This window comes from Bos indicus x Bos taurus, chromosome 2, assembly GCF_003369695.1.
Source record: "Bos indicus x Bos taurus breed Angus x Brahman F1 hybrid chromosome 2, Bos_hybrid_MaternalHap_v2.0, whole genome shotgun sequence".
Taxonomy (NCBI): domain Eukaryota; kingdom Metazoa; phylum Chordata; class Mammalia; order Artiodactyla; family Bovidae; genus Bos; species Bos indicus x Bos taurus.
In genome coordinates this window covers 39622217-39640314 of record NC_040077.1, presented here as the reverse complement: position 1 = coordinate 39640314, position 18098 = coordinate 39622217, and the positions used below count along the sequence as shown (strand labels likewise).

Below are 18098 nucleotides of genomic sequence, written 5' to 3'. Positions count from 1 at the left end.
TTTTAATTACTTAAGTAGACTCTATAACAACATGTACAATCTAAAAAAAAGGCGGTTTGTACTGCTAGAGAAATGTGAATCGTTTTCCTAACCCAACAACAGAGTCAGCAAAGGGTCAGAAAGCTTGCAAGAAGCACAGGATGAGTGTGGCCTGTTTGCCTAAAGAACTTTTTGTGTGTGTGTGATTGACTGATAACATTTGTTCTTCCTCAAGATAGAATTAAAGTTTTTTTAAGTGAGGCATTTCTTAGTTGACACATAAAAACGAAATTGTTATTTCATAGTAGGCATCCTGTCTGCCCAATTCCTTCAGCTGACTTGTGTCTTTATAAGAGGTGGGCATTTTGGGGAAGGAACACTTTAGACTTTCTTATAAGGGACATTTTATATAAGGCCTCTCAGGATTTCGGAGAAGGCAATGGCACCCCACTCCAGTACTCTTGCCTGGAAAATCCCATGGATGGAGGAGCCTGGTAGGTGGCAGTCCACGGGCTCGCACAGAGTCAGACGTGACTGAGCGACTTCACTTTCTCAGGATTACCTTAAATTACATATTTGGTAAACAAAGAGGCAATCATATATTTTTATGGAAAATCAATGATAGGATTTTACAGCAGTAAACAAAAATCCATTAACATATCTAAGATGATAGAAATATATGTTACTTGGTTTTACACTGAATTTAAAATGGAAAACAAGTTCACCTACATGAACTAACTGTAGTTTTTTATGATTTTTGATAGCAATTCTATGGGAAGCAGATACAATAGAAATTATCCCATTATGAATTAAGCTACGATCATTTGCATTTAATGAATGTAATGCTATTGTTAGCTGAGATGGGCTTCATTGATTTCTTGTAATTCTACAGTGAACCTTATGAAAATTAGAGAAAAGGGTCAAATTTGTGACTGTAATATTGGTATGCATTTTAGAAATGGCAGAAGGCATAAATACACAATATGGAAGCTGTCTTGGAAACCCTATTTATTTTTTTTAAAGTCAGGTCTTACATAATAAGTGACAGCTTGAGTGTGAGCATGTATCGTCCTGTTCCTCTGGGGTTCTCTTCCCTTTCGATATGTTTTTGTTTTAGAGGACTTTGTAAAGTAAATGCTTTAATTGGTTGTGGCATTGCATTTTAAATTAAAAAAAATTACACCAAAAGAATTCATGTGATAATATTTTGAGTTTAATTTTTATAAACAGAGGTTTCTAACTGGCTCATTTTAAATGGTTGACCTTATTTTCTCTCTCTTTTTGGGAGAGGTGCCATTTGCTTACATTTCTTAAAGTCTGATTTGAACCTCTGAAACCAGCTCAACCCCTTTTCTGTGCCAATTCCTTCTGTCAAGCTTCCAGGCGCCTGCCCTCCGTTGACCCGGAGGGGTGGTCCTAGGCTAACCTCTTTCTGAGTCATCTGTAGCTGTGTGTTGTGTTTGTTCTAAAGTGTTACAGTTGACCTAAAGGTGCCCCAGAGAGACTAGTAGAAATCATTTCCAAAGTACCTTCTTGCAGCTCTGTGGACCAATATAAATATTATAGTGTTTGTCTTCTTTCATTTTCTCTTTTGTTACCTGATCCCTCCCATCTCCCCAGCATGTGGGAGCTTAGTTCCCTGACCAGGGATCAGGGATGGTACCTGCACCCCCTTGCAGTGGAAGCGCAGAATCTTAACCACTGGACCACCGGGAAATCCTCTTTGGTCTTTCTTAAAATGTTCTCCCTTCATTTTCTTTTCCCATTTTTTGGGTTAGACCCTCTGGCAAGGGATTTCCTGGGGAAACTGATTGGAAATGGAACCTGCCCTGCCCTAAAGTACTCTGACTTTTAGAGAGGATGTGAAAGACAGGGGCCAAGCTAGGGTTGGATGCTGTGCTAGGCATGTGAACATTGCCTAAGCTTACTCATCCACCATAGCCAAAATTTTGGACATCCAGAGTCTGAGGATTCATTTTATTTCTAAGTTTTCTGCTGACTTTGACATGGTTCTTTCATTTATCTTATTTTCCAGGAGAATGCTTTTCTCAATGATTTCAGAAAAATCTTTTTGCTTGTCCTTTGATATCCTATTCAGTGTGTGTATTTTTTACAACTATAGTTTTTTCATTGTTATTATTGTTTTTTGGCTTATGGGAAAAAATATATCTAACATTTCATGCAAAGATGGGCTCAATAAAGGACAAAATGGTATGGGCCTAACAGAAGCAGAAGATATTAAGAAGAGGTGGCAAGAATACACAGAAGAACTGTACAAAAAAGATCTTCACGACCCAGATAATCACGATGGTGTGATCACTCACCTAGAGCCAGACATCCTGGAATGTGAAGGCAAGTGGGCCTTAGAAAGCATCACTACAAACAAAGCTAGTGGAGGTGATGGAATTCTAGTTGAGCTATTCCAAATCCTAAAAGATGATGCTGTGAAAGTGCTGCACTCAATATGCCAGCAAATTTGGAAAACTCAGCAATGGCCACAGGACTGGAAAAGGTTAGTTATCATTCCAATCCCAAAGAAATGCTCAAACTACTGCACAACTGCACTCATCTCACACGCTAGTAAAGTAATGCTCAAATTCTGCAAGCCAGGCTTCAGCAATACATGAACCGCGAACTTCCAGATGTTCAAGCTGGTTTTAGGAAAGGCAGAGGAACCAGAGATCAAATTGCCAACATCCGCTAGATCATGGAAAAAGCAAGAGAGTTCCAGAAAAACATGAATTTCTGCTTTATTGACTATATCAAAGCCTTTGACTGTGTGGATCACAATAAACTGTGGAAAATTCTGAAAGAGATGGGAATACCAGACCACCTGACCTGCCTTTTGAGAAGGCTGTATGCAGGTCAGAAAGCAACAGTTAGAACTGGCCATGGAACAACAGAGAAAAGGAGTACGTCGAGGCTGTATATTGTCACCCTGCTTAATTAACTTCTATGCAGAGTACATCATGAGAAACGCTAGACTGGAGGAAGGACAAGCTGGAATCAAGATTGCCAGGAGACATATCAATAACCTCAGATATGCAGATGACACCACTATTATGGCAGAAAGTGAAGAGGAACTAAAAAGCTTCTTGATGAAAGTGAAAGAGGAGAGTAAAAAAGTTGGCTTAAAGCTCAACATTCAGAAAACTAAGATCATGGCATCTGGTCCCATCACTTCATAGGAAATAGATGGAGAAACAGTGAAAACAGTGGCTGACTTTATTTTGGGGGGCTCCAAAATCACTGTAGATGGTGATTTCAGCCATGAAATTAAAAGACGCTTACTACTTGGAAGCAAAGTTATGACCAAGCTAGAGAGCATATTCAAAAGCAGAGACATTACTTTGCCAACAAAGGTCTGTCTAGTCAAGGCTATGGTTTTTCCAGTGGTCATGTATGGATGTGAGAGTTGGACTATAAAGAAAGCTGAGCACAGAAGAATTGATGCTTTTGAACTGTGGTATTGGAGAAGACTCTTGAGAATCCCTTGGACTGCAAGGAGATCCAACCAGTCCATTCTAAAGGAGATCAGTCCTGGGTGTTCTTTGGAAGGACTGATGTTGAAGCTGAAACTCCAGTACTTTGGCCACCTGATGTGAAGAGTTGACTCATTGGAAAAGACCCTGATGCTGGGAGGGATTGGGGGCAGGAGGAGAAGGGGACGACAGAGGATGAGATGGCTGGATGGCATCACTGACTCGATAGACATGAGTTTGAGTAAACTCTGGGAGTTGGTGATGGACAGGGAGGCCTGGCGTGCTGCGATTCATGGCATCGCAAAGAGTCGGACATGACTGAGCAACTGAACTGAACTGAACTGATGCACAAAATAAAGGCAAATCTAGAGAAGAAGGTGAAGACACTTAAGTATTCCCTGTTTTTTCAGGATTTTATGCATTCACTTATTTCCTTTGGGATAGTCTTTTGTGGATAACCCTTGGGTCCGTTTTCTATCCAGACTTGGCCTAAATCCTTTTCAAAAACGTTTAAAGCAACCGTAAAAAGAGCAGTTCATTTTCAGTTTATAGGCTTGGGCTCATCTTTGTTTCCAGAGGACAGGTTGATGGGCCCCTGATGTTGACTGTGTTGTTCATTTATGTCTGACAGCTTTCAAGGACGCTTGAGGGCTGCCTGTTTCTAGAGGGATCACAGGCTGCTCTGTGAGATGTATGTGTACAGAAGTGCCTCTCTGCTTGGCTGGGGAGGATCTGTTTGTAGGCAGAGTGTTAATCATTCTCCTTTCTGGAAAGTCAACCTTGGGGAAAGAGGTGCTAGTACATGACGTGCTTTGATTGGTATGCGTGTAAGTTCTTTATCAGCTTGTGCTTGGTGTACCTAAACTATGATGTTCTTTCTTATGGGAAAGTATGCACAACATTTGCTCTCATATCAATTGTAAGAGTAAAGGATCTGCTTTGTTGAAACATGGCTAGTTCAAAGCAACCCTCCAAATCTTGACTTTTATAGTTAAAACTGCTTGGGTGGGAAGGTGCTTTTGTGTTCACTCCCTCTCCTTCCATTTTGCTGTGGACTTGCAGTCAACTGCTATGATTCTAGACTTGCTGTGTAGGAGTTCCTCTGATGAGGCCTTATTTAGTAAGAATCATGCACCTTTCTCCCTTAAGTTACTGAATTTGTGTGCAGGTAGACCTTGAGGCCTGGCTTTCTGACTTTTGCCATCTGTGGGTTTGACATAGTGTCATGGCTCAAAATAGATGAGGGGGAGGCTTTCCACACACAGCTACAAGGTGGGGTGGTGGCTGCACAACTGAAGTGTCAGGAGCTTCTTGCTGCCTTTGGACCTGCATCTGCTTAGGTAGAGGGTGGGTGAAGTAGTACATGCTACATCTAGGTTACATGCTGGGAGTTTTGTTTTTGTGTTTTAAATGCCTTGTTCACCTGAGGTTCTCTGTTCAGTGATCAGAAGTGCATGGAATACCTTTATATCTTGCAAGAGAACACGTGTTCCAGGGATCACAGTGCTTGTGGTTGCAATGACTCTTCTGAAAAAAATGATCTTTGAGCTATCCTCTCCACTCCCCACTGCCCACACCGATCACTCTTAAAAGGGATGGAGAGAAGTATTTTTGCATCCGTGCTAGCCTAAAAGTGAAAACCCTAAGATACCTCAGCCTTTCTTAAATTAATGTAGAGCCTGGAGATTAGGAAGGAAGATAGGAGTTTTTGTAGAAGTGAAGGGACCCAGGACTTCCTCCGTAGAGGAGGAAGACTGTCTTTGGAGAGATTTTTATTTATGCTAAATTAAGAGAGAAGCTAGGACTGGAAAACAGGGAGAGGAGTTTGAAGACTCTGTTTTGAGAATTTAGGGGCCAGGAACTGTGCTTTCATTCTGGAATAAATTCTCTTGTGAGTAGTTGCCGAGAGGAACCTCAACCTTTTTCACTGGATGGTTATTTCTTGTTTTTAAATCTCAAGTGTGTGGTCAAGTTATTTAAATGCATGATTTCACTGGCAGAGTAGCCTTACCTTTGAATAGGAGGAGGCAGAAGTGGTGAGCTCTCAGGCTATCTAAGATAATATCCGAGCGGTTGAGTTCACTGTTGAAGTCACTCAACTGTCTATAATGGGAGTCCTACAAGGACAGCCAGGAATTCTGTGCCAGAAAAGGTGCAGGGTTAGCTCAAAGCATGGGTCAGCAAACTTTGAGAAGTAGCAAGTCCAGTTTTTGTTTTGCTGGCAGTAAGTACATTTTATTTTGTAGCGGGTTTGTCTGTCTGTCGGTTCTTGGCAGAAGATTCCCCACACCATAGCTTTAGCTCCGAAGACTCATTTGAGTTTGAGACCCACCTATCTGTTTGCAGTTTTCTCTCTGTTAGGTGTTCTGTCAAGATCTTAAATATCTTTGGTTCCAAATGAGCTCCTCTTCTCCCTTAAACTTGCTACGCTTTCTGATTCTTAATGTTGTAATGTTGGGAAAAGTCCCCAGTTACCCAGGCTAAAGCCCCTTATGCCATTCAGTCTCTTCCTGTTTCCTTCCACAATCCCTTGTCAGATTTCTGCAAAGCATCATTGTCTGCATTTGTATTTTTTGATGTTGTCAGATTTGTGCAAAGTATCATTGTCTGTGTACTTTTTGATGTTGTCCTAAACCAGACTTTCATCTTCTCATGTGGGAACTATTACTGCCTTCCACTTGGTCCCTCAGTCTTCATCATATGCTTCAACACAACAATCTACTTGAACATTCTTCATAAGTCATGCAATGCAGCAGCTTGCTTCGCTCATCTGCAATCTCAGCTCATGATCAACAGAATATCATAGAAAAATACCTTATTCACATGTACAGAGTCTTCTTATCTCTTGCTGTGAGCTTTTCTTGGAAACCTCATTTCCAAATGAACATCATCTCCAGGCAAACCAGATAACATCTTGCATGCCTCCTGAATTTTACCATGAGGTTCCTCTTTCTCCTCCAGATCTTTCTCAGTCCAGACCTGCCCATACTCACTCCCCTCCAAATCCTTTTTTCTTAAAGAGCCTGTTCAAGTATCTTCTCTTCTGAATTAATTCACCAGGTATGCATGGGTTTATTTCTGGGCTCTGTATTCTGTTCTGTTTACCAATGTATTTCTTTTTATGCCGGTACCATATTGTTTTAATTATAATAGATTTGTAATATAGCTTGAAATCAGAAATTGGGATGCTTTCAGCTTTGTTCTTCTTTCTCAAGATTGCTTTGGCTATTCAGAGTCTTTTGTCTATTAGAGTATGAATAACATTTAGTGTAGCACAACTAGTTATAAGACAGTAATAAGACAGATTTTGTTATTTAAGCTTTCAAATTCATTATAAGTTCCTGGAGGGCAGTTGATAAACTCACAGATATATTTAGTTGAGTAACTTTAGTTAGGTTTTTTTTTTTTAGTTGGCCTAGTGTTCTCCTTGCAAGAATTAGAGGGCTGGCATTGATCTGTGCAAATACAGGAGCCAGTCCTGAGTCAACATATATATGATTTATTCATAGGCTATTAAACCTGGACATCATGCTCTGATAACTAAGATAATTTTATTTTTGGATGATTTTTCTACCTCTGGTTTTCTTTTTTACCTCTGGTTTCCTCACACTTTTAGTTGCAATAGGTGTTATTGGCATTTTTGTTCCCAGTCTTTGCTAGCTTCCTGGTTGCAGCTTTTATATAGAAGACAGTAATCTTTTCCTCTTTGTAATCACTGTGAAAACTTTTTTTTTATAATGGAATGTAAATTGGTACAAGTAGTTCACAGCTTATGGTTTTTAATCTGGTGTTGCATTGCTTTCTTTGAACATTAAAACAGTTTTACCTTATCTGGCAGGTTACTAGTAGTACTAATACTAGTAGTATTTTGTCAGAGTCTTCTTCATTGCCTTAGAGAAACCCTAATGTTGAGGCTCTGTACACTTTGGGTGAATGCTTGAGAATAGGATCTTCTTGGAGGAATAATAGCAAAATATGGTGTGAGTCTTGGGGAGCAGTTACCTTTTCAGAGCAAAGCCAGGGCAGAACCACCTCATGATTAAGAACAAAAATTAAGTTGTGGTTTTGTCACTTACTGTGACTAGCCTAGTACAAATCTCCTATTCCCTTTGAACTGCAAGTGCCTCTTTATTAAAGTAGGATGTTGTGAGGGTGATATGAGCTGATCTATGTAAAGAATGAAAATCATGGTACCTATTACCTAGCAAATAAGTTGGTAAATGGCAGCTATTGTCATTATAACATTAATAATGATGATAATGACAGTGATGATTATCATCATCTTAGGAGAGCCAGGTAAAATTGACTGCTTCTATGTTTTTATTTTTGAATTATCTCTAAGAGTGACTTAATTTGTTACAAATTAAATCTACTACTTAGATTATCTTATGGATACATTTGATCACAATAGAAATAATAATGTTACTTCAGCATAGTTATTTTATGAAAATACTGAAAAAAGAAACTTTTTATTATAGCCAATTATCACTAATTCTGCAAAATAATGTCAAAGCAGTTTTCCTGTAGTATTTGTGGCTCACTGAGAAAATCCATGAAGATAATCCTCCTTAGCAAGTTTTGGTTTCAGGAAAATCAAACTGAAGCAATATAATAAGGTGAGCAGGGAATGTGAGGACCTACACAATTGGAAAAGCTAACCCCAGACTTGACTGAATGACTTCTGCTGAGACCCTTGATGACTGTGTTGTATAACGTCCCTTAGTTGGCTGTTTTGATGTGTGGTGTCCTTTGTGAGGTCATCAATGACATTATCAAGAAGACAGAAACAGTGATACTGAGCTAAAGTCAACCACCTATCAAACTCATATCCAAGCAACTGCCAGGCTGTTATCTGTATGGGATGGGCACTGGCGTTTTTCAGGTAAATAGAACTAGGTCTCTATTCTTTGTTTCTAATTGTTCAGTTGAGTTCAGTCAGTTGCTAAGTCGTGTCTGACTCTTTGCGACTCCATGAACTGCAGCACGCCAGGCCTCCCTGTCCATCATCACCTCCCGGATTCCACCCAAACGCATGTCTATTGAGTCGGTGATGCCATCCAACCATCTCATCCTCTGTTGTCCCCTTCTCCTTCTGCCCTCAATCTTTCCCAGCATCAGGGTCTTTTCTAGTGAGTCAACTCTTCGTATCAGGTGGCCAAAGTATTGGAGTTTCAGCTTCAACATCAGTCCTTCCAAAAAACACCCAGGACTGATCTCCTTTAGGATAGACTGGTTAGATCTTCTTGCAGTCCAAGGGACTCTCAAGAGTCTTCTCCAACACCACAGTTCAAAAGCATCAATTCTTTGGTGCTCAGCCTTCTTTATAGTCCAACTCTCACATCCATACATGACCACTGGAAAAACCATAGCCTTGACTAGATGAACCTTTGTTGATAAAGTAATGTCTCTGCTTTTGAACATGCTCTCTAGGTTGGTCATAATTTTCCTTCCAAGGAGTAAACGTCTTTTAATTTCATGGCTGCAGTCACCATCTGCAGTGATTTTGGAGCCCCCCAAAATAAAGTCAGCCACTGTTTCCACTGTTTCCCCATCTATTTCCCATGAAGTGATGGGACCTGATGCCATGATCTTCGTTTTCTGAATGTTGAGCTTAAAGCCAACTTTTTCACTCTCTTCTTTCACTTTCTTCAAAAGACTTTTTAGTTCTTCTTCACTTTCTGCCATAATAGTGGTGTCATCTGCATATCTGAGGTTATTGATATGTCTCCCGGCAATCTTGATTCCAGCTTGTCCTTCCTCCAGTCCAGCGTTTCTCATGATGTACTATGCATAGAAGTCAAATAAGCAGGGTGACAATATACAGCCTTGACATACTCCTTTTCCTATTTGGAACCAGTCTGCTGTTCTATGGCCAGTTCTAACTGTTGCTTCCTGACCTGCATACAAGTTTCTCAAGAGGCAGGTCAGGTGGTCTGGTATTCCCATCTCCTGCAGAATTTTCCACAGTTTATTGTGATCCACACAGTCAGGCTTTTGCATAGTCAATAAAGGAGAAATAGATATTTTTCTGGAACTCTCTTGCTTTTTCCATGATCCAGCAGGTGTTGGCAATTTGATCTCTGGTCCCTCTGCCTTTTCTAAAACCAGTTTGAACATCTGGAAGTTCACATTTCATGTATTTCATGTATTTCATGTATTTCATGTGTTTCATGTGTTACATGTGTTTCATGTATTGCTAAAGCCTGGCTTGGAGAATTTTGAACATTACTTTACTAGCGTGTGAGATGAGTGCAATTGTGCGGTAGTTTGAGCATTCTTTGGCATTTCCTTTCTCTGGGATTGAAATGATAACTGACCTTTTTCAGTCCTGTGGCCACTGCTGAGTTTTCCAAATTTGCTGGCATATTGAGTGCAGCACTTTCACAGCATCATCTTTCAGGATTTGAAATAGCTCAACTGGAATTCCATCGCCTCCACTAACTTTGTTCATAGTGCTAGGGAAGTCCAATTGGTCCAATTAGGGGATCGTATGCTATCTCTGGGCTGCTAGGGTTTCATTGTGCGATCGATTGGCACCCATTTGAACATTTATAGCCGTACTAGGAATGGTGATGCTGAGCTGTGACAAACAGGTGCCTTCCAAATTGGTCAAGTTGTGGTTTTCACTGTCAGAAAATCGTGGACGTTAGGTTTTGCTTAGGGTTGACTGAATGTTGAATGGAAGCCTCAGCCAGTATACAGCAACTCTTTTGCGTAACTTAGGAGAGAGGGGACAGTTGATGCAGTGAAGCGGTGGAAAAGAAAAGACCTGCAACTGCAGAGAACATATGCATGTAAAATATTTTTCTGGTGATAATCTTAAAAATAAAGATAAGTCTTAGAATTTAGGAGTTTGTCTGGAAAAAAAATGAAGATTAGAGAAACAATAATACTTTAAGAAATGCTAATTTTTTCCCATATATAATTCTAGTATTCCAAAATGGATTTTACTGTACAGTCATTACCAACTGTACTGAAATTCTTTGATTTAAGATAGTTAATGCTAATATTCTATTCATTCAACATGAACTCAAACATTTTAATTGTATCATAATTTACATTGAGGCAGTGTATGTTTTTTACTATCCTAGGTTAAAACTGGCCTCACATTAAATACTTTGAGTCATGAGATCTGTAGAGTAGAAGGTGTGAGTCTAGATAGGTCAGAACTTCACCCATCCAGCAGTAGGGTGCTGGCTCCACTGTAAGATTTTGATGTGCCAGCCGCTGTTGTAAGTGGAAGACTTAGAGGGGTCAAATTGCTCAATATTAACTCTAAGTTAGAATTGTTTTTAAGTGATCACACAGTGTTATCTTTTTTGTTTGTTTAGCATAATAAAAGGGAGTAGGTTTTTCAGTGGAATTTTCATTTTAATTTTTTTTGGTTTCTGGAGAATGTTAGACTGTACAAGGCCTGAAACAAACAAACAAAAAAAAAATCAAGAAATTCCATCAATCCAAATGAGCAGACAGAAAGTCGATAGCTAACTCAATGCAAGACTTTATTTAGAAATATACAGCGAGCATGAAGGAGTGCTGGATCTAGAGGGTTTCCCATTGAAATTGTGGTGCCATGCAAACTCTGACTAGAAGAAACCTTCTTTTTCATTCTTTTAAAAGTTCCCTTAATGAAAGAAATTACAGCACTGTTGGATCTGTCATTTTGTAGAAGGGTCAAAGCATGGTTTTCCTTTACTTTTTAATCTTTACAGATAGACTCTTCCAGGGCTAGAAATGTAAGTGTGTTGGCTTTCAGTTTTAGTGAGAAGTTTATTGGGAAGGGGAAAACTCAGGAAGAGAGTTGTACCAGGGTGGAATTAAACACTTGCCAAAGAATGCGGAGCAGGCATCAGGTTCATTGTGATGTTGAATGACAGAAGACTTCGACTAGTTCTTTTTTGTGGAGGGGATTAGTGGTTGAACAAATTCGCAAGTACAGCTTGCAATTTTGTCAGACACACAATGACATTTCTTTTCACAGCTCTCTTGACTTTATACTATTTAAATATCCTCAGTTGTCTCTGAATTTTCCTTTTTGTAATTCCTGTTGGACAGTAACTTTTATGTTGTCAGTTTCCTAGGGTTTTTTTGTGTGTTGGTTTTGAATTGTGGTGTACAAATTGGTATGTTAATAAATTCCTTATGGTTTGTTTTTGTTTCTAGTTTAACATAATTTCATAATCTATACAGTTTATTTTTATTATTAGATTATTATGTGATAAAAATCTCAACTTTCTTGTTTCCTTTTTTTTTGCCTTTTAGGCTAAGAAATGGCATTTCAAAAGGCGGTGAAAGGGACTATTCTTGTTGGAGGAGGTGCTCTTGCCACTGTTCTAGGCCTCTCTCATTTTGCTCATTACAAAAGGAAGCAAGTAAGTAATTATCCATGTATTGATTATAATATGAAACTTAAGTCTGTTAAAGTACTGTATATGAAATGAGTGTAATGGTATTGTTTAGAAATTACTATCTCAGCTTGATCTGAAAAACACTAATTTAGAATATTGCCTTAATGATCATTGAGAACTATGTGTATCTCATTTTTTAAAAAGTAAATTTCTTTATCAGAAAGCATTATATTACTTAGCCTCTGTTTTGGCTCTTTGGTTTTAAAAGACTGCTTTATTTCCGAGTGCCATGGTTTATTCACTTAGACTTTCTTTGTCTAATTCATCCAAATGTCTGGATACCTTCTATGTTCTTGCCAAGAGTTTGTCTTATTAGCAGGCAGACAGCTGAGAAAGGAAATGGGAAAAGAAAGAGCCTACACAAAAGACCCAACTCAAAATTTTGGGTTTATTTCTGAAAGGTTTAGTTACTTATGTAGCATTATTATTTATACTGGGTAAAATTTTTAGTGGGAGAAAGCTATGAAAATAGAATTGGCATGAAGTTTCCAAATAATTCAGAGTGTTGGTTTCTTTTCTTTTTTTTCCCCTTTGCACTACAACTATGCTTTCCCATAGTTCAAGTTGATGCCAGGAAATAACTTTTGGTTTTGTTCTTTTCAGGATTGAAATACTAACTCAGTAATTAGTATTAATCTCCTGTCCCCTCTTCCCAACATCATTAGGACTTTTTGTGATACCAGCTGGTTGGTTCATCCCAGATTCAAAGACGAAGGTGAAGCAATTTGGGAAACTATTTGCAGTTGGGCTATGAACTACTCATATCCTACATTTTTGTGAGAACCTTTCAGCCCTGCCTGGGTTGTCTTGTTCTTGTTTCTGTTCCTGTGTGCTCCAGGGTAGTAGAGCCAGTCACACTGCTTGGAGTCTCATGTCCTGAATGGGAACTGCCATGTAAAAAACACATCTTAGGAAGAATCAACTTGCTGGCTTGTATATTTAAAACAACAAAAAAAGGAAGCTAAGTTTTAGTGCTGGATCCAAAAGATGGACAGTATTGGATATAGGTTGTGGTGTTTCTTTCCATTCTTAACTGTGAGCACATTACTCTTGTTTTTTCCTTTGAACTTTTTATTTTATATGGGGGCATAGCTGATTAACAATGTTGTGATAGTTTCAGGTGAACAGGGAAAGGACTCAGCCATACACGTACATGTGTCCATTCTCCCTTGAAGCCTGCTCCCATCCAGGCTGGCACATAGCACTGCACAGAGTTCCCTGTGAGTGTATTGCTCTTAAGGTTTCCCTAAGTATACATGTTGCAGGTATTACTGACTTTCTATTGAAGCTCATTCTCACTCCTGAACACACTTGATATACTATTTCTTTTAAAATGTTTCCTTGGTTCCTTAAAAATAAGTGTGAAAAGATGATGTTGTTTCTGCTGAGGCTATTTTAGAAGTGCAGTTCTGTTTGGGGCATGGACTTTAACAGATTAGATTTCGTCTGCCATCTTTACCAGTACACTCTGAAACGATACAGGAAAATGCCAGTGCCAAAGGTCCAGATATCTAATATGATGAGTTGTTGCTAAATTTGTACATGGTTCCTGTCTGTTAACCATAGTAAGCATGTTCTATTTCAGAATTTATAACTTAACTTTGTACCCAGGGAATACTGTTTCGGAAATATGTTTTGTTGTTGTTTGATTTCTCTTTTATTTCTCAATAGAATAAGCAGTTGATACTGCCTCCAGTCCATCAAGTTAGGAGTTAATTTTAGTCAAGAACATCAAGTCAAGCAAGGGTCTGTTGATTCCTGCATATTTTGTCATTTTCTCCTTCCTAAGTTAGACATCCTGACCACCCTAATAGCCAGTTGAAACAGATACCAGCAGTTTTGAGTCATTTATAATTTTAATCTGACAAGTTCTTTTGAGAAAAATCACCATAGGCATATTCTGTCAATGAGTTGCAGGAGACGCCCGCCCAAGTGCATGTGTCTTCTGTGTTGATTCCTGTCCCTTAAAGCCACTGCCATGAGCATGTTTTTGGTAGCAGGTTTGGATCTAGCCATAGGGATTGGCAGAAAAAGAGAAAGGGGTATGTGTGGAGGGAGGACCAGCTCAGTTGAGCCTTTGACATAAAATGACCACAGGCCTTAGCTGTCCTCTTTCAGAGAGAATCTGCCAATCAGAGCCATTCTAGGGGAGGAAATTTTCCTGACTTCAATAGTCAAGAAAAAGCTGTCCCTTGATGCCCCTTATTTGGTTACATTTTATAGAAGCTGTGGCCTTAAATGTGACTAGGTGTGCTCTTATTTTTCTAGAGAGCAATGCTTAAAAGTATTGGCTTGTGTTTCTTATGTTTTTTCCCCCCAGTTTTTATGAGATGATGCCAACCAATAAACCGTCCTCCTTTAATGATAAGTTAGTGTTGAAAGCCCAAGGTACTGATGTTTGAGAAAGCAGTCGGTTGACTTTTAAGTTCAGGCACATTTTGCTGGCAATCCTGCACTTGAAGCACTGCTTCCACTGGCCCCAAGCTGGTGCTTATTTGATATTCCTGGTACAAAACTTCCTCCCTAAAATACAGACAGAGGTTGTATTCTAAATACAAACGGGCTGATTCTAAAAGGTGGTCAATTGTTTCAGCACCTTTGGTGGTGGATACTTTTGTAAGTGTTTTGGTGCCAGGTCAGCTCACAAAATTCTTTGAAATTAGCTTCTATTTGCAAGGAAAAGAATAGAAGGAGAACTATTACATATACCTTTTTTTTTTGATTAATTAAATGGAAAACACAGTGAAATTCACTAAAATGTGATTCACTTCCCTTTTACTCAGTTGCTTGAATAAAAGCTGCAGTAGGTGAGGAAATACAGATATTTGTGAAGACTGGCATTTTCAGGGGCAGGATGGAGGTTATAGGTGATAGTAAGGATTTTTTTGTTCCACCCTACTTTGTGGTGTGACTTTTCTTCATGCAAGCATATTATTAACACTTATGTTTTTCAGGAGTGAATAGTCTCCACTGTTGACTCAAGTCAAGAGAAATTTTTTCTTCTTTTGAGATAAATAAGGTCACATTTGGAAAAGGTGGAGATCATGGCCTAGGCAGAGAGCTGTGGTTGTTGTTGTTATTATATTTTGGAGCTGGCAAACTAAATCTTCAATTCCAGTGAGAAAGCTGATGGGGGAAGAGAAGATGAATGGAATGTTGGCCTCTTTTGACTATGTCCACCTGCAGGGAAGGAGGTTTGTGGCCACAAATGGCATCTATACTCCAGGCTGCTTCCAGAGATGCATTAGGATTTTCTTCTTCTTCTTCTTTTTTTAAATATTGGCTGTTAGAGCCGTGATTTATTTATTTTTTGTTTGCACTGGGTAATCGCTGCTGCACAGGAGCTTTTCTCTAGTTGCCCTGAGCAGGGGCTTCTTTTGTTTCAGAGCATGGCCTCTAGGGTACACGGGCTTCAGAGGTTGTGGCATGTGGACTCAGTTGCTCCTTGGCACTTGGTATCTTCCCGGACCAGCGATTGAACCCATGTCCTCTGCATTGGCAGGCAGATTCCTGTTCACTGTACCACCAGGGAAGTCTGTAGGATTTTTTTGAGTGGTCTTAGGTTTTAGAGAAGAAAATAGCAACCCACTCCAGTACTCTTGCCTGGAAAATCCCATGGACGGAGAAGCCTGGTGGACTGCAGTCCATGGGGTCGCTAAGAGTGGACACGACGGAGCAACTTCACTTTCACTTTTCGCTTTCATGCATTGGAGAAGGAAATGGCAACCCACTCCAGTGTTCTTGCCTGGAGGATCCCAGGGACAGGGGAACCTGGTGGGCTGCCGTCTATGGGGTCGCACAGGGTCGGACACGACTGAAGCGACTTAGCAGTAGCAGAGAGGCTTAGTCATTCCATTTCCCCTCTCATTTCCTCACCCATATGTAGGTTACCAAGTTTCCACAAAACTTCTTGATGTTTCTCTGTCCCCAGACTAGCCATATACCAAGGAGCAGGAGGCTGAGTATTGGGATATAAACATCCCAGCACTGTCTTAAATCCCACCAGTATGTAGCAAGCAAACACCCCTGCACTGGTGTGCAGATTTTCCAGAGCAAGGTATTTATCATTTGTTGTTTAGTATAGGGGACTTTCCTGGTGGCTCAGAAGGTAAAGAATCTGCCTGCAATCCAGGAGACCCAGATTCAGTCCCTGGAGGGAAGGTCCCCTGGCGAAGGGAATGGCTACCCACTCCAGTATTCTCACCTGGAGAATTACATGGACAGAGGAGCCTGGGGGGCTTCAGTTCATGGTGCTGCAAAGAGTTGGACATGACTGAGGGAGTTTAGTATAGGTCTGTTTAATAATAAACTTTAATTGGAAGGGACCTGGAAGACATCCAGTCTTCTTCTCAGGACAGTTTGCTCTTCTAGGGTTTCCTTGCTGTCTAGTGAAAGCTAAGTGTCACTTCATGGGACAGCTTCCTTTTCTAATTTCAAGCTGGAGGGAGAATGGAGTTTAAGTTATGAGCTTCAGATCAGGTCAGTTGCTCAGTCGTGTCCGACTCTTTGCGACCCCATGAATCGCAGCATGCCAGGCCTCCCTGTCCATCACCAACTCCAGAGTTCACTCAGACTCACGTCCATCGAGTCAGTGATGCCATCTAGCCATCTCATCCTCTGTCGTCCCCTTCTCCTCCTGCCCCCAATCCCTCCTAGCATCAGAGTCTTTTCCAGTGAGTCAACTCTTCACATGAGGTGGCCAAAGTACTGGAGTTTCAGCTTTAGCATCATTCCTTCCAAAGAAATCCCAGGGCTGATCTCCTTCAGAATGGACTGGTTGGATCTCCTTGCAGTCCAAGGGACTCTCAAGAGTCTTCTCCAACACCACAGTTCAAAAGCATCAATTCTTCGGCACTCAGCCTTCTTCGCAGTCCAACTCTCACATCCATACATGACCACTGGAAAAACCATAGCCTTGACTAGACAGACCTTTGTTGGCAAAGTAATGTCTCTGCTTTTGAATATGCTATCTAGGTTGGTCATAACTTTCCTTCCAAGGAGTAAGCGTCTTTTAATTTCATGGCTGCAGTCACCACCTGCAGTGATTTTGGAGCCCAGAAAAATAAAGTCAGCCACTGTTTCCACTGTTTCCCCATCTATTTCCCATGAAGTGGTGGGACCGGATGCCATGATCTTCGTTTTCTGAATGTTGAGCTTTAAGCCAACTTTTTCACTCTCCACTTCACTTTCATCAAGAAGCTTTTGAGTTCCTCTTCACTTTCTGCCATAAGGGTGGTGTCATCTGCATATCTGAGGTTATTGATATTTCTCCCGGCAATCTTGATTCCAGCTTGTGTTTCTTCCAGTCCAGTGTTTCTCATGATGTACTCTGCATATAAGTTAAATAAACAGGGTGACAATATACAGCCTTGACATACTCCTTTTCCTATTTGGAACCAGTCTGTTGTTCCATGGCCAGTTCTAACTGTTGCTTCCTGACCTGCATACAGATTTCTCAAGAGGCAGGTCAGGTGGTCTGGTATCCCCATCTCTTGCAGAATTTCCCACAGTTTATTGTGATCCACACAGTCAAAGGCTTTGGCATAGTCAATAAAGCAGAAATAGATGTTTTTCTGGAACTCTCTTGCTTTTTCTATGATCCAGCGGATGTTGGCAATTTGATCTCTGGTTCCTCTGCCTTTTCTAAAACCAGCTTGAACATCAGGAAGTTCATGGTTCACATATTGCTGAAGCCTGGCTTGGAGAATTTTGAGCATTAAGAGGTGGTAACTAAGAGGTAGCTTAAGGAGCAGTATGGGGAGCCTTATAGTCAGGGCTGCAGGAGGGTTCCCTCGGGCAATGGGAAGAATGGGGGCAAAACTAGGGTAGGAATGCAGAGTTTTCACAGAGGGCTGTCTTGGACTTTTGTCTTTGCAGTAGAGAGTGAGGGTCTTTTTCTGGAAACTTAAAAAAAATTTAAACTCCACATTTCTTTTATACCTTCTAGGGCCTGGCTGGAAACTGGTGTGACAGTGTGGGCTTCTTTTTAGCCCCAGCAGTGTGGCTGATGTAACAAAGATCTATTTAGGTCTGAGGGTGGCCCTCTCACGTAGGCCACGCTCGGGTGTTCCTTCCATTACCCGTTCTGGAGGTGTGTGGGCTTCCTGAGCCAGCTCTGAGGTGAAGCCTGAGAACCACAGACAGCTTTCTCAAAGCCCGGATGTGAACTTTTTTTTTTGCACTATGCATAGGCAGGGAGTTTCTTTTCAGTGTAAGGAGTGATATTATT

General features: G+C 40.4%; 1 protein-coding gene across 2 annotated transcripts in view; it reads left to right on the top strand.

Moving 5' to 3' along the window:
* The window catches only part of GPD2 (glycerol-3-phosphate dehydrogenase 2), a 150244-nt gene that overhangs the window by 24318 nt on the left and 107828 nt on the right, over positions 1–18098 (top strand). For both annotated transcript variants that reach the window (XM_027560332.1, XM_027560326.1), the window contains exon 2: positions 11724–11833. In XM_027560332.1, the coding sequence (XP_027416133.1) occupies positions 11732–11833 (102 nt within the window). In that variant the 5' untranslated portion in view covers positions 11724–11731. The remainder of the gene's footprint in view (positions 1–11723; positions 11834–18098) is intronic.